Source organism: Aptenodytes patagonicus, chromosome 2 (assembly GCF_965638725.1).
Source record: "Aptenodytes patagonicus chromosome 2, bAptPat1.pri.cur, whole genome shotgun sequence".
Taxonomy (NCBI): Eukaryota; Metazoa; Chordata; class Aves; order Sphenisciformes; family Spheniscidae; genus Aptenodytes; species Aptenodytes patagonicus.
Genome location: NC_134950.1, coordinates 45,320,269 through 45,336,308, shown reverse-complemented (window position 1 = coordinate 45,336,308; position 16,040 = coordinate 45,320,269). Strand labels below are relative to the sequence as shown.

The 16,040-nt window shown below is 37.8% G+C and overlaps 1 protein-coding gene across 2 annotated transcripts in view; it reads right to left on the bottom strand.

Moving 5' to 3' along the window:
• Positions 1-16,040, bottom strand: part of ST18 (ST18 C2H2C-type zinc finger transcription factor) — a 173,632-nt gene that overhangs the window by 40,474 nt on the left and 117,118 nt on the right. For both annotated transcript variants that reach the window (XM_076329720.1, XM_076329721.1), the window contains exons 4-9: positions 14,223-14,413; positions 9,138-9,935; positions 6,195-6,329; positions 4,566-4,656; positions 2,921-3,025; positions 1,319-1,524 (exon numbers count right to left, since the gene is read on the bottom strand). In XM_076329720.1, the coding sequence (XP_076185835.1) occupies positions 1,319-1,524; positions 2,921-3,025; positions 4,566-4,656; positions 6,195-6,329; positions 9,138-9,935; positions 14,223-14,413 (1,526 nt within the window). The remainder of the gene's footprint in view (positions 1-1,318; positions 1,525-2,920; positions 3,026-4,565; positions 4,657-6,194; positions 6,330-9,137; positions 9,936-14,222; positions 14,414-16,040) is intronic.

Below are 16,040 nucleotides of genomic sequence, written 5' to 3'. Positions count from 1 at the left end.
AAACAAAATTGGAAAATATGCCACCCAAGAAGCTGGCAATGCACATATTTGCTTTCATTTGAACAAGCCTATTTTCCAGACCAGATAAATATCTACTTTTAATTTGCAATTTTAAATAGGGTATTTATATATATACACAAACACATAGATACCTACAAACATATATGTGTGTGTGTGTGTACTCAGACACATGCACAAATAAATATATATATATATACAAATTTTATAAATATATAAAACATATATAATATTACATAGTATTAGAAATATATTATATTATATTATATTATATTATATTATATATGTATATATACACATATAAAATTTTCTGCTTTTCTGTTCACCTTACTATGAATGTTCTCCTTTGTTGGGATAAGTGGGATGCAATTCATTTTCCCTTTTTGTTTTTCTTTACTAAAGTTTTTGTCATGAACAAAAGAAAAACCAAGTGTCTTTTGTCACATTGTTTTGGATCTATTTTCTTCTGAACCCAAATGGTGCAATGAAACCCTTTTTTTCCATTTCCCTCATGGCAACAGAATCATTTGTTTCTTTGAACTAAAGAGTATTTTATAATGGTCAATACAATGGCAGAATCTTGCTGAAGTTTCCCATGCAAATTGTGAAGAGCATCTGCAATAAATAATCAGTGTTCGCACTGTGGTATCTCATTTGTACAAAGTAGTACCTCAGCAAATCTGTAAGTGAAGTGATGCAAGCAGAGGAATCTTGATAACAATTTCATGCATTGGATATGTCTGCACTACAAATATGATGTAGTACAGAAATATGAGATATCAAAACGAATTCAACCCAGGCCTGGAAGTAATGCAGCCAAGGCACATGGTCATCTAGGAGGAATAATACCTCTATGGATACATCTAAAAGGTATCTGAAATGCCTTTTAAAACCTAACTTGGATTTCCCTGTACTACAATTCATTACATTTTGTGCAGACACATTCCATGGGACTTCTCATGGCAGCATCCTATCACATAAAGATATCACAATTTAGACAAGGAAGAAGGTAACAGATAAGACATAAACCATTCCTTTTTACTCCTCTTTTCCCCTGGTAATTGCTTTTAAAAGGAACATCAAAAAATAAACCTTATAGTGATGATATTTAGCGTTCTAACATTCTATATTTAGCAAAGTAGTGATTATATTTAGCATTTTGGCCACAAGTGGTTAAAGAGGCTTCCTACAGAGATTTTTTGAATTCTAGAAGTTTGAAAGCAGAACAAGCAAAAAGAAAAAAAAAAAAAGTCATTGACATTTGCACATTTTCCAAGAGATAATGGAATTTCAGGCTTACATTCAAGGAACTGGGGTGTTTTTCGTCCTTGTACCACAGGTGCTGTTGTGCGTTTGCCAAAGACTTGTGCATCAAAGCTGGCATAATCAAATGGTACTTTCCCAAACTTCTCCTGTTCTTTCACCAGGGTGGCTCTGGAGGAGGTGACTGGTTGTGAAGTTCTGTAACTGTACTGAGATACCTCAGGCTGCTTCACTAAATTTGTCCTGCAGAGAGAAGGAAAAGATTGAATGAGAAAGACAAGAATATCTTTAAATAACCTTTTCTTGAAAAATAAGGTACAGTTGCATATCAGTCTCAGAAAGTGTGCTGTTATCACATGTAAAACTTACTGGTAGGTGTATACAAGAAATAAATGACATAAATATGGTGGCTGACCTAGTAGTCAAAGAGTACTTTGATATCATACAAGTTCAAAGCTGAGGACATTAAAAAAATCTAGTATTCTCTAGTAACGGTGTGGGCTATTTACAAGAAAGATACTGACTTACTTCTTGATTACCACTGTAGCATGTGCTTCCTTTATTTCTAAAAAATTTCTGGATTTTTGCTAATCAAAAGACTTGTAGTTTTATGGATCACTATTGTTCTCACTTTATTGTGAATGAGTTTGGTATAAATATAATATAAGATGATCCAAAATAATTACTTCTGTTATTTGGGAGGAACGGATGATTTATGGTGTGTTATTCCATTTAGTTACTGTTCAGTAACTACTTGTCTTTAGTAATTTCCTAAGGACTTTTCATATGTAGAGTTAAGGCACGTGCAGTTGGCAGACACATGGACATAATATTCTGTAATGGCTCTGAAGGAACCATTAGAGCTGATCATGTCAATAATCCACAAATTAAAGTGTCCCCAAATAGACCTGAATATAATAGGTTGTAATGGTCCTGGTGCCAATGATGTGCAAATTATGCATGTCTGTAGGGTCCATATAACTCTCAAACAAAATACAATTGCAATAAAAAATGTTTCCCCTTTTTGATGCCATTGTATAAAAAATAAATTGAACTAATTAAACCAATAAACTTAAAATAAAGAAACTCAAAATATGAATTATTCAATGGTGGAGAAACAGAATAAGCAGAGTTCTCAACGCTTTCAGATAACATGCTACTTACTGGATCACTGGAAGATTCCTCTGAAAAGAATCACAAAATAAATGAGGACTGAGCTGCTAAAAGTGCAATAAGGTCAAAGAGAGCTTTAATCAAGTTTCAGCGGCCAAAATATTGTAACAAAGGAACAGTTCTTGAAATTTGTTTAAAACATTTCAGCAAGATGGGAGATTTGGTTTACAGGAGAAAGACATTTGAGAACCATTGATTAAGCTATTTGTGTTGAAGTAAGATTTAGTAGAATATATCTGATTGCTTTTCAAAAGATACGTCTGTTGTCTTTAATGTCAGCCACATGCACAAAACCCAGCAGAAAGCTGCTTGTTAATTTTGAGATACAGTCAAGTTATTTAGCTTTGCAGAGGTTCATCTTGGAAAACCAAGTTACCCCTGTGTCTAAAATCTGAAAGAGCTGAGGACTGATCAACAGAGTTTGTGCAGAAATACTTTGGAGAGACTAGTTTGTGAGGGTTCCTACCTGTGAGCCTGATCATGGCACTGCCCAGCTTTTGGAGACTCGAGCTGGTTCTTTTCCTGGGACATTGCCAACTTTTCAGCTGCAGCAATTGGACAACCAGAAAGGCTGTTTAAAAGCAAGGTGAAGAAAAGAAACAAGGGGGAAAAAAAAAAAAAACGAAACAAAAAAAAACAACGTTAAAATGAAATCTTAAGTAAAGGAACTGTGTGCTGTGGAACCCAATGACTTCAAACTTCTCTGGTGCCCTGTGCATCTATGGGAGCTGCTGCTATTATAGCCCAGATCCATCTGTTTTGCAACCCTTAATGCAAAACTGTGAAATCTGTGTATTTGAGGTGATATATCTGGAAACTGAATCATGTAGGAGTTTTCCACAGTTCTGCTTTGATGTTTTGTGGCTGGCAAGTCACTAGTAAATTTTTTGACAAATGCCATTTACTTTATCAGCTAAACCATGCATATAAGCCTCCTACTGATTAAAAGGAAAGTGAATTTGGGGAAAAAACAGGGGTATGTGAACAACTGTTACCAAAGAACAAATTTTGTCATTTCAAGTTGTGCTTTCTTTTTTTTTCTATTATTTGCTTTATTAGATTAGAACATGTTTTCTTATCCTATTCATGGGTCATTTATGATACAGCTGATGTGCTGCAAAGATGACTGGGAATTTAAAACAGGAAACACAATTAAAAATATTCACTGGTTCCTTATATATTCTTGTACATAAGCTTGTGATCTCTCTGGTGAAGACTACAGATAGTAGTGCATTATGATAATCCTTGATTTTGGTGCCCTCATACAATAACCAAAAAAACAATCAATCACCAACGAAAAAGAAAATCCCATAAAAATTCAGTTAAACAAAGAAAGTTGGTTGTGAAAATTTTCCGCCCCAAGTTTGATTGTAAGATTGACATTATATTTTTCTAGAAGCACTATAGTGGACTATTTTGGCTTGCTGGCTTCCAGCAGAAAGCAGTACTGACAAGAGCCGTGCCAACAGCAGTGGCTTGCTAGAGGCAGAGCGCATCGGCTCTATGCCTCACCTGCAACCCAGCTGTGATTCCCCAGCTGCCTGTCTGGAAGGCTTTTCTCAATTTTACTTTCTCCCTGCAGGCAGCAAGTTAAACAGACAAGAGTGTTCCGAGTGGGAAGGGGACATTCCTGAGGGTAATAAACGGAGTTAGTTTTTACAGGGATTCTAAAACATTCCACTTAAAATTTCTTGTTTTGCTGGAAGGGAATGTGCCTTGATGGGACGTTCCTGCCAAGGACTACCATGTATGTGGTGCAAAATGAAGTGTCTTTGGTTTCCACTGCATTTTCCAGTTGTAGCAATAATAATGTATGTGTTCATTCCTACCCCTTTTACATGATGGTGTTTCACTGTGAAAACTGTAATGAAATTGTAGTTTGAAATCTCATCTCTGAAAAATACTAGTGGAATTTGCCATCCTCAGTGCTGTAGCCATTTTTGATATAATGAAATTAAACACAATTTTTTGGCTATAAATAATACAGGTTACCCTTGTAGTTCATAAGCATTCTGCAGTGTAGTACATAACATCTAATTCCAAGACTTGCCCATCAATTTACTCCCGAGTACATGTTAGACTTTAAGCGGTCAGGAACTTTTCTGAACTACCTTCTGTGTGTGTTGCGATTGCTGTTGACATGTCCTCTTCCAGTGCATCCTGGGGTGGGGCACTTTAATACATTTTCATGCATGGCAAGAACTAAACAGGAATAAGGAAAAAAAAAGGTGATAATAACTTACATCAATTAAAAATACATATATTTAAAAATATGAACATTTCTTCTTCAGACTCAGATTCCCAATTCTGTCACATTTTGACTATAAAAGAAAAGGAGAAGCAAAGGACCTACAGCACAGCAAGGCTGGTGCCTCCAGCGTATACCAGTTTATCCCTACATCGCTGTAGTGTGGCTTCCCACACGCACATCATTGTTTCTATGGACTTCAGAAGAACAAAGGCAGAAGCTAGCAAGGATGTTACATCATTAAGCCCTTTGCCCTCTGGTTCATACACCACTAACACAGTACATGTACATTTCTTATGCCCTTTGATGTGGATCGTTTTTATTAAGACTGAGATGTATGTCTGTGTAAAACAGAATATGTCTTTGTATGTCTTCCCTCATGACGTCAAGTACTGCATTACCCCTTTGGGTGCACAGTGCTTCAAAAAAGCTGATTGTTCAGTCAACTGGTTTGTTCTGTCAGGAACCAAATTTTTTTTTTTTTTTTTTTTTTTTCTTCCAGCAGGGCAGAATACATCTGATTGGAAGTGTCATAATTAACACGGACTTGTTAATTTTAACTTTTTAGAGAGTTAATGTTGCTAAGGCCTTCCAAATACAGCAGCCTGCTTAACTCAGCAGATGTTTCCATAAATACAGTTTAGTACCAGATTTAAAAAAAGGGAGAGCTACAGTTAGGAACAGGACATTGGTAAAGTGCAAGTATCCTTTTAATTTGTTGTTATGCATGCCACCACAAAAAAACAATCTGACTAACCAGGTTGTTTAAGCAAATAGTTTCACATTAGGTTTTGGCTTATTATGCAGCATTTCATTGCACCACATTGCAGGATTACACACACACACAAACCAATGTAATCAGATCAGCACAGTTAGAAATAAACAGGGAAATTCAGGCTAGACTGGGCATAAAAGAGTTAGCACAATACAGTCATACGAGAAGGATGTGCCATGGACCAGTGCTGGGATGTACTGATGGAAGTGACCTTTTTGAGCTCAGTGGTAAGGGGTACACTGGAAACATCTCTGAATAAGCATGCCCAGGCCTCTCAGTTATTGGCAACGGAAACCAGCAGCCTTGGTGTGTGATTACTGCAAATTAGGTCGCAGCTCTAAAACAAGCAAGTGATTTCTGTGCTGCATGCCTTAGCAAAGACATGGGCAAGTAAGGTCTTGAAGATTCATAAGACTACAGCATGCAGGTCTGCTGGCAGGGTGAGGATAGTTTGGCTCTGATCTTATTCTTCCCAGGCCACCTGAGGAGCCTACTGCTGTTTGTAAGGCTACTGCTAAGGAGTACTTGAGCTTCACAAATGTGGGAAGAAGGACTGTGACTAAGAGCTGGAGAGCAAAGAACGTGTGATGGCTCCTCTCAGCCTCATTCTGCAATCTCACCAGAAAAGTGGGTTTCTTTTCCAGCATGAGCACACACTACCCACAATACCGGGCCAGATCCAGTTGTTATTCTGGACTGCAGGATGATGATACTCACTTTCTAGTGGCACTCTAACTTTATGTGGACAGCCTGAGAGACTGCGGTGGTGCGGGTACAGCCCAGTCACGTGCCCTGTGCCATCACATCCTGGGATGGGACATTTGGTTTCTCTCTTTTCAGGCCTGGGTGAATCTGCAGAGAAATCAGATAAGGATTTTGTTTGGTTTTAGCCCCTGTCTGCGCTCAGCTGAGTGTTCCTAGCAGCGTGATACTCTCTATTTTCTACTTCAGATGTAATTCCTACACAAAGTTTTAACAGAGACGTATGTGATTTAAGCATCATCTTAGGTTTTCACAGTGTCCTTTAAACAATGGCTCCCCCCTCCCAATATGCCATTTATGTGCTAAACTATATAGCTTTACAGTTGTAGTGTCATTTATTCCATTCAGAGCCTCAAACAGGACAGAAGCCACAATCCAATAAGCCAGAAAACTGGCAGCATCAGCCAACAGCAAGATCTATAAAGGAATAAATAAAAAAGCAGAAACAATCTTTTACTCTGTTAATGTCAGACTGCAGGAAGCTGGGACGACCAAATAAAAGCTGAGGTGTGAAACAAACAAACAAACAAACAAAAAGCATTTCAACCAGAAGCCATTCCTTAAATATCGCAGATCTCTAGGCTGTAGGTTCTTTGTTACAAAACTGAATACATGCCACTTTACATTTGAGAGGCAAGGCAAGCAGCTCCCTCTGGTACACATGGCAATGCCGCTTTGTGGAGCAGCCCACAACGACAGTGAAAACATGGAGCAGCCAATACCCTTTCAAAGGCGAGGTCTCAGCCCAGCCCCACAGCTACCACTCTGTAATGGCCACAGTGCATTCCCAATTTTTGTTTCAAGCACCTAGAATTGTGCAAGAAGCACTGGTCAGAAAGCCTTTATTTGATTTCCAACGCAGGATCAAAAGTCTGGGCGAGAAAGGAATGAATTCTGGTCCAGAAATTCTCTTGTGAGAAATCTGGAGGAAGTGGCCGCATAAATTGCTGAGGATGGTTTTAGCTCCATCTGTGATTGGCTGCCAACAGCATTCGGCGCTGGGGGAGAAAACAGCTGCAGCCAGCACAGGGAGCAGCCTCCTTCAAGCTCGTTTTGTTGGACCGCGAGGTAGGACGTGCTTAGGGACAGGATCTCCAGAGACAGCTGGGGGTTAAACTTCCTGGCAAGACTTTAGGTTAAAGAAAAAGAAAAAAGAAATAGGGAGGAAAGAAAATAGACTGAGCATCAACAGGAGACGACATGCTTTTTAGAATCACTGCAAATGCAAAGTGTTGCAATAGTGGACAGAAAATAAAGAGGGACCCTGAAATATGATTCCCCCCCCCCCAATTGGAAAGGTTTATGATTAAAAAGACAGAAAAATATAAATTTAAGCCATGTTTTTGTGATGCAGCATCCAAGAAAGAAAATTAAGAGCTGATGGATTTGATGGTGGATTTTTTAGAAATAAAACCCAGTTAATTATGTAGAGTGAAAAAATTATGTGCCTGATACTACATTGACTAAAATCATATGGTGTTTATACAACCTGAACAAAGCCTAGTTTGTTCCTCCATGAGTGTTACCTCTGAACTCACCTGCAAACTACAGCTAATAATAATATGAGGCAAACGAGGAAGGGCCAGATTCTGTCATGCTTACCATCACTCCTCCTTCCTGTGTGTGCTGTGAGAAAGTCACATTGACACCAATGTGAACCTGCTGAAAACAGGTGGTCTCAGGATAAGAAAAGGTATCTGTAAAATTCCTGCATATACCGTAGTCATCTGAGCAAATAAAGGTTCATGTATTTTAGCAAGGAGGTAGACTAATGCTGTGCATGCATAGCTTAAGACATGCTAATGAAAAAACTGCTTGAGACAGAAAAATGAGATGCATGCATATTCTTCCCAAGTACTACAGGAAATATTTTATAGTTGCAACTCCTAAAAAAACCTTGCCAGTTATCTTATACACTAAATGCTTTAGATATCTAAACTACTATAATATTTGCAATGTCCACAGGGACTACTCCAAAGTAACACTAGAAATACCAAAGTAAATCATTTATCAAAAGAAGAAATTGCAGCAATGCTGGGGTGACCTCAGTATATTTGGAAGCCCAAAAGGAAAAGTCAAAGGGCAGATGAATGTATTGTTACTTACTACAGCAGGGAGTGTGCTTATAAAATGACACCTCTTGATGTTCTGTAATTATCCTCAATTGAGGAGTTTCATACGAGACTGCCCAGTTTACAAATCAAACCCAAATCTTTTAAATCTCCACTTCTGGAAGCCTGATTAAGTACCGAAAATGGAGCAATGTTCCTACAGCTTTGTAGGATGCCACAAACCATCAGAAACAATAAAGATTTTGGAACTTACTGGTAATTCTGCTGATGGTGAATGAGGCAGAAGAGCACGGCTTGTGCTTTCCTGGCTCAGAAGTGCTGGCTGTAGCAAAATGCAATGTTGATATGTGAAGTAGGCTGAACTCAGAAAACACATGGCTTAGGAATTAGGTGGTATGTTTGGAAGAGGCCAATTCTTCAACCTAACCTTTCCTTAAGCACCGTTTTAATGCCTTCTCTTTTGGCTGCTGAAATTTAGGAGGTATGTATTAGCACCCTATGGAGGAGGAGGAGGAGGAGGAGGAGGAGGGGGAGGAGGAGGAGGAGGAGGAGGAGGAGGAAAAGGAGGAGAAGGAGTGTCAGTGCCAGCCACACAGCCCTTTTAGTAGCCATTACTGATCATTTCACATAGCGGTTTGGCAGGAAGCCAAGTACCTAGCGTTTAACCTGGTTAGATATAAGGCACTAGTGTGAAGGTACATAATTAACAAAATTACCAGCTAAATTCCAGATTCTTTACTGTTGCTATAAAACCCAGCTCAGAATCCTCTATCAGTCACAGGATAAATGCTTAAGCCAGTAAGAACAGCCAAAAATACTTCCTTACGTTTGTTGCTAAATAGCTGTCTCCCACCAATGTCAATAACTTTGGTTTGTCTCCTTTCCCCTGCTAGATGCTCCAGAAGAAACCTATCCAGTTCCTTGTAGGTGCTGTGAAACACATGCCCTTGCTCTGCCTGCAGAGCAATTGCTTGTTCTAGCAAACTCAAGTTCCCTTTTGTTTTGTCCAGCTCAATGGACACTTCTGTGGTTTCTGACAGGCACTCGTTGTCGTCTTCTTCACTTTCAGGGAAGGGATTCTGAATTCTCTTCTCAAAAGGATCTGGGTGAGACTCCTGGGGTGCTCTTAGTTCTGTTTCTGAGTCACAAAGTGTTTCACAAGGGCCAAATTCTGCCTCTTCCTTCTTAATTTCTGGGACTTCCAGAATGCTAGGTTGATTACACTCTACAATATACTTCTGAGTTACATGGGGCTTTATACTAGTTTCTTCTGAGAAATTTGAGGAGCTGTCCCACTCATTGTCCATAATTTCAGAGTTACTTTCATTTTCCTCAGATGAACAGTATTTTGGGTGAGAAATAACAGTCTTTTCCTTTCCTTCAGCTGAGTTAATCATGTAACATTCATCAGTGTCATCACTTTCTGTTTTTAAGGATTGAATGCCACTATCGTTTAGATTTTCTGCCGCTGTTTGACTGGGTGCATCTTTTGCTAGTTTTCCCATGTTCATCAAAGATTTGGCCAGAGCATCTTGATAGCTGGAGTAGTTATCTTTTCTTTGACTGGAATTTTCCTGCCCACCCGAATGAGGGGTTTCCTCAGATGATTTTGGAGTACTTTCCTCTGCATGAGAAAAAAGCAAGAGAAAAATATGTAAGAATAACTGCTTTTTGTATCTTGTAGAAGTGATACAAAGATATCTACTTACCAATTGCCATTTCTTTGCTCAAAGGTACTCTGAAATGACTGAATTCACACCAAGACTGTGTTTGATATGACCGTTTGTAGCATCAGGAAAAGCCCTTCTAAGATTACATCTACTTTATATTATAGCTCCAAAGCTATATGAGAAATAAATATGTTGCCATTTTTCACTGATGGTGAAGACATATATTATCTTAGAACACATGCATATTCATACACATTTATATAAAAATAATGTGCCATATATAGATAGATGCTATATATACACAGTCTATATAAAATGTGTGTGTATATATATATACAAGCACACACACACATTTTAAAATTCCTCTGATCTATTTTCACTTTTCTTTTATCTAAGATTCCCAAATATTTTCTCAAAATAGACCCTAATTACTTTCCCAGTCACCCCAGATCCCATGAAAGACCTTGATGGAAAAAACCTCAATACTTCACAAAGGGCAAGCTCCTGGTCACCATTGCAATTGCCACATTAAGTGATAAATCAGGTCATGCACAGGCAAACAGAAATGGTTGTTATGTACAGACTCATAAAGGACTTGTTAAAGACACCACTGAAGTGCATCCTGTCTTTATAAACATCTTTCTTCAGAAGAAAAGCAGCAGCCAGCAGGTAATAGAGGCTGCATGTAGGAGAGATTGTCGGTGTGGAAGACAATATGCCTTTTGTATCTCATTTAAGTTTTTATAAACATTTCCTCTGACAAGGACACTCAAAAATACATCTCCATCATCTTCCTTTCTGGTAATTATCTCTCTAAAATCAACACTGGTTTGCCAGGATCAAGTAAATATTGCCATAGTAACTAAAAGCATTTTTGGATGAAGGGAAGAATTTAGTCACAACACTAGCCCCTTCAATAATACTGATTATAGGGTACATTCTTTTGTTGGGATCTATTCAACATAAACTGAAAAATTTAACATTTTACTTCCTAGAAAGGAGGATGAATAAACAAGCACAGACTATTTCATAAGATGTGTCTGTCCTCTCCTGAATTAGAAGAACTCCAGGTTTAAATAATAAATTAAGCATAGTCTAAAATGCAAATGAAGTTTCTCTCAATAACACAGTGAGCTATTAAGAGAAAGTGTAAAGGGTTATGATAATTTTAAAGTATTATGAACTACAGAAAACAAATAAAAAGCATTTTCAGTGAATATGTCCAATTCATTGAACTATTCTCTCAATCCACTTAACTACCCACATGTGTACAATAATGATTTATAGACATTATACCTAATTATGCATATTTGGGCTGTGTTAGAGTGCCTAACAAAAGCTCTAGAAAGCAACAATTACCTCTGTTGCTTAGCTACATAGTTTAAAATATTCCTATTAAGTGCAGATTATTGTGGAGGGGAAAAGGGGGACAAAAATGCACATGTGCACCACAATGCATTTCACTTTACTGCTGCCAAACTGTTAGCATTTTGGGTCATTTCCAGTTTACATAATTGTTTGGTTCAACTGTTTGTTATATGTTAAAAGAAAATATTGATTAATTCTTATTCTTCTTCAGAAAATTGGACTCATGCAGGGAGAGGTGGCCTTGTGCACTGTGTGTGTAAAGTTGTGTTTAAAAAAATGTCTGTAAACCTTAGTGTAACTTTTTAGCAGCTGGTCTAGTACCACACACATTGCAGTATTCTGAATAAAGAAGTCTGCTGTCTTTTCACATCTCAGCAAGTAAAAATGATGATTTGGCTCTATAACCAACTTCAGTCAAATGGGGTTTTATTATTTGCTCTTCTGCCATTTGGAAAATAACAGAATCCCATCAGTGGGTCATTTAAAAAAGTAAGAAGCTCTAGTTTTAAAAGAAATCTCCCACCCTTTAAAACAAAACAAAACAAACAAAACTTGGTAATAGTAACAGGTCTTTTCAGTTATTTTTCTGTGTGAAAGATGAAAAATAATATAAATGCATGATAACAGATTTTGCTCCTTAAATAATCAGGAATTTTTAAATGCAATATTTAAAAAATTGTTGTTGAACCAGTCTTAATGGTTCAGCTGTCGCAGCTTTGCTTTTCACTTCTACAGGCTGTAAATGCACTTTAAAAATAATCAAAACTCAGCTTAGTTTACAGTTGCATCAATCCATGAACTGAAGCATTAACTGATCAACGGACAAGAATCATGAGTTCATAATAAAATGAGCAATATCACACTAAGAAATTACAAATAAACCTACATACCCAGACCAGTTGTATGCTTTAGCTGAAATTTGTTTGTAGCTGACAAAATTAATGCAAAAGGGATAGGTTGTCTTATCACTGACACAAACAGGTTGGGAGAAATCTCACTGGTATCAAATAAATCTTTTTGAAATCAAGGGGTTTTTTTCTTTTGACTGAAGGGCTGGGTGCAAATAGGGTTCCCCTACATTTATATCAATGGACCTGGCCCAACACTTGCTCCTTTTTTAAAAAAGAACCAGTTAAATAACTTTAAGTTCATGTATATGGCACAAGTTCTACCTTTACACCTATCATAGTACTTTCCCTTCAGCAAGTTCTTCAAGCTGTGCAGAGGACAGACACAAGGGAAAGAAAAACACATTACTGAGGGCAGCTGTGGATGGCCAGGAACCAGGCTGAATCAATACAAGAAAAATTAGCTAAAATCCATATATCTAAAAAACAACAACAACAACAACAAAAAACCCAAACCAAAAAAACAAACCATACAGGAACTCTTACTCAAACAGCTTCTCTTCTCGGTTTAGGAGATAGAATACTCCTTGCAGGCTGGACAGGCACTGAGAACTATGGAGCTTTTTTCTTGATGAATTTAGCTTAGTAATGTCACCCAAAATACAGAGACATTGGGTATCACCTTGCTAATTAATGTTCTGTTTGAAGAGGGAGCTCCCTTCTAGGCTTTCACACCGATGGGATGCAGACCCCTGGAAGAGATTCCTCCTAGAAGACTTACAAGTCACAACTGGCTGACATCTTTACCATACAGAAATGACACAAAGACCTCCACTGATTTCAGTAGAACCAGATTTGACTCTTTAATTTGAAATACAGCCGCCACCTTCTTCTATGTGTTTTATAGTATTCATATGTATAAAATTTAGGGGTTTTGTTTTGTTTTTAAGGAAATTCTATTTAGAGTGGATAAGGATATAAATTCCTAATCTTAGTTCATCATAGAATCATAGAACAGCCTTGGTTGGAAGGGACTTCGAAAGATCATCTGGTCCAACATTTTGTGGGAAAGAACGCCTAGATGGAATTACCTAGTACCCTGTCATTCCAAAATATTTGATAAGAAACTGAGTGGAAAATAAATTATCTTTAAACACCCGTAGTAACCAGCAACTGAGAGGAATATAAGTTCATTCTGTTTCCGTATTATCTATGATTACTAATTTCCCAGTGCCAGATCACATTGCTTTCATCTTGACATTTGCTATCTACTGATGGCTCCTCCCTTTAAAACAAATGCAGAATGTATTCCACTGATACCTTCTCACTCGCCTGATTAATGATTTGTGTAGGACTTCTTAAACAAATATGTGACAGCCAATTTAGTTTAATATTTTTTGTTCATCTTGAATATATATAAATGTATATTAGAAAGAGCAATAAAGGCATACTGTAGCTATATCTTTCTGTCTCCCCATCCTCTTCCATATTTTCCAGCATACATGTTATAGAAGTTTCTATAAATTGTTGGCCATGTTTGGCTTAGCAGAGTTGGAATAGCAAGTATAAAAGTGCTGAGTCTAATAATCGTGTTAAACAGAACACACGTAGCAGTCACATGCATGAAATTGCTTTGCTAAATGTTAAAGTCAACAATGTTTTGCTAAGCATTTTTTTTTCCTTCCTAAGAGCTCTATATATTCCAGTGAAAATCTGCTCTTCATAAATGTGTTTTTCTCAGTGGTGGGCTTAACCTTGTTCTTTGACAGAGCTAGTGGAGAAGCAGATGCTGCTCCATATCTGACCTGCTGCAGTAGTTGTCTCTCTCTGTGACCTACAAAGCATTTACTAGACCCCAGGAGGAGTTATTGTAAAAAATAATTGGAAGTACGATGGTTAAACCTAGACAGAAATGCACCATTCTGACTCTGTTAGAAGTCAAACACTTTCTACATCCTTTTTGAAAATACTGTTTCATATCTCTCTTCCTGTGGAATTCAGGTTCAAGCATGACTGCATGACTACCTGGAGTTGTGCTGCTTTCGAGGACACTGGTCTCTTCCTGTAAATCCGTCTTGTCTTCATTTTCTTCTTTGCATTCCAAGCTGGGGCTGTAGTGGCGGGGTTTCATTAACAGGGACTTCCTTTTGTTGACGGGAACGCCTGATGTCTGTTCTTCGGCTTTTCTCTTCTTAGCCATGGAGCATTTGTAGGCACTGCAATGATCAATCGGCAATGATAGAGAAAAAAGTGGGAGAAGTGGGGTGTAAATTGTTTAAAAAATAGCACCATCCTCTAGTTTAATTCTAAGTATAAAAGCGAGGACTGACAAAATATTAATTCACTTGCAGTTTCAGCAAGTTGTGTTTAGTGGATATTTAATTTTAGCTCATGTACTCAAAGTTCAGGACACAGGCAAGTCCCAGTTCTTTTCACTGCTGCCAGAATCTGTTTAGGGGAAGGGGAATGAGGAGGAAGACAAAACCAAAAAACCCATAACCCAACATCCTTAATCCTAAGTAATCATATGCTAATCTAAGCCCTGCTCTGCAGTAAAATAAATACACTCAGGAAAGGATGAACAAAATTGTAGTCTGGGTTGACAATCCAGAGAAACAGCTAAGGGGAAAAATATACCACCAGTTATACTACAACATCCTGAGCCTTTGACTCCATTACCTTTACATCAGTATGGATATCCAATCACACACCTTGAGTTCAACAGCATAAAACCTGCGTGAAACACACTGCATCTTCAGAAAATTTTGCAATATGGGTCCCTCTTTCAATACCAGTCCCAAGCGTTGGTTTCATTTCATTAACTCCAGCCATAAATGCCTAGTTTAAGCTCTTCTCAGGTCGCTATATAGAGTCTGAAAAAAGGCTCCTCCAGAGGGCAATTCATCCCACTTAAAACTAGATCTATCTGATAAACAGGGTGAGCCATCCCCTGGGAAAAGCCTTGCCCAGTCTAACTTTCAGATGACCGACATGAGACGAGAGGGCAGTATTTTAAACAGGAAGATTTTTAGCAGATGTGATATACTTCTTTCAGCTCCTATAAGATCCACATATTAATCTGCATATTAATTTGCTTCTACAGATATTTAGCAAAGCTTTTGCTGCCATGCAGCTGATCTGTACAGCATATAGGTGTTACTTCATATGACACCTCACTAAGGAGGCCTGAATCTTCAACCCTCTTTTTTTAATAACTTTTTGTGTAAGTGGTTTGGCATGATTTCATTGTTCTCTCACACACAGTATTCTAAGAAATCTATGTAGTATGAATAATAGTGCTCACATTATATCTGTCAGAGATGAAAAAACTACATATATGAATCTGTGTAATCCACTCAATGGTTTCTCAACCTTAGGCACCTCCAGGGTGAATTACAAATCCACACAATGCCCTTAGGCGTTGGATTTTGCATTTGGCTCACTGACTTATCTGCAAGATTTGCAAAAAATCCATGTATGCAGAGAACTCCTATTGGTTACACATATTACAAGCTCAACAGCATAAATTAATCCTTCCAAGGTATCTTATGTGCACTAAATTGGCTCAGGTTCTGATTGTTTTGGATGAAAGCATATGACTAACTTGAGCTTTTTGTTAAAAAAAAAAAATACCCGTTTTTGGCTAAGCACCTTTTTGGCAAACCATCATTGCAAACATGAAGGACATCATAGAAATACAAAGATCTGCATTTTAGGGGGAATGTTAAAATTCTACCATATGCATCTTAAACACAGTGGATATTCTTGATCTTCTGAAAGCTAAAATGCTATGGGCATCAGGAATACTGGACATTAAGCACCTGCTGTGGTTGAATATATTAT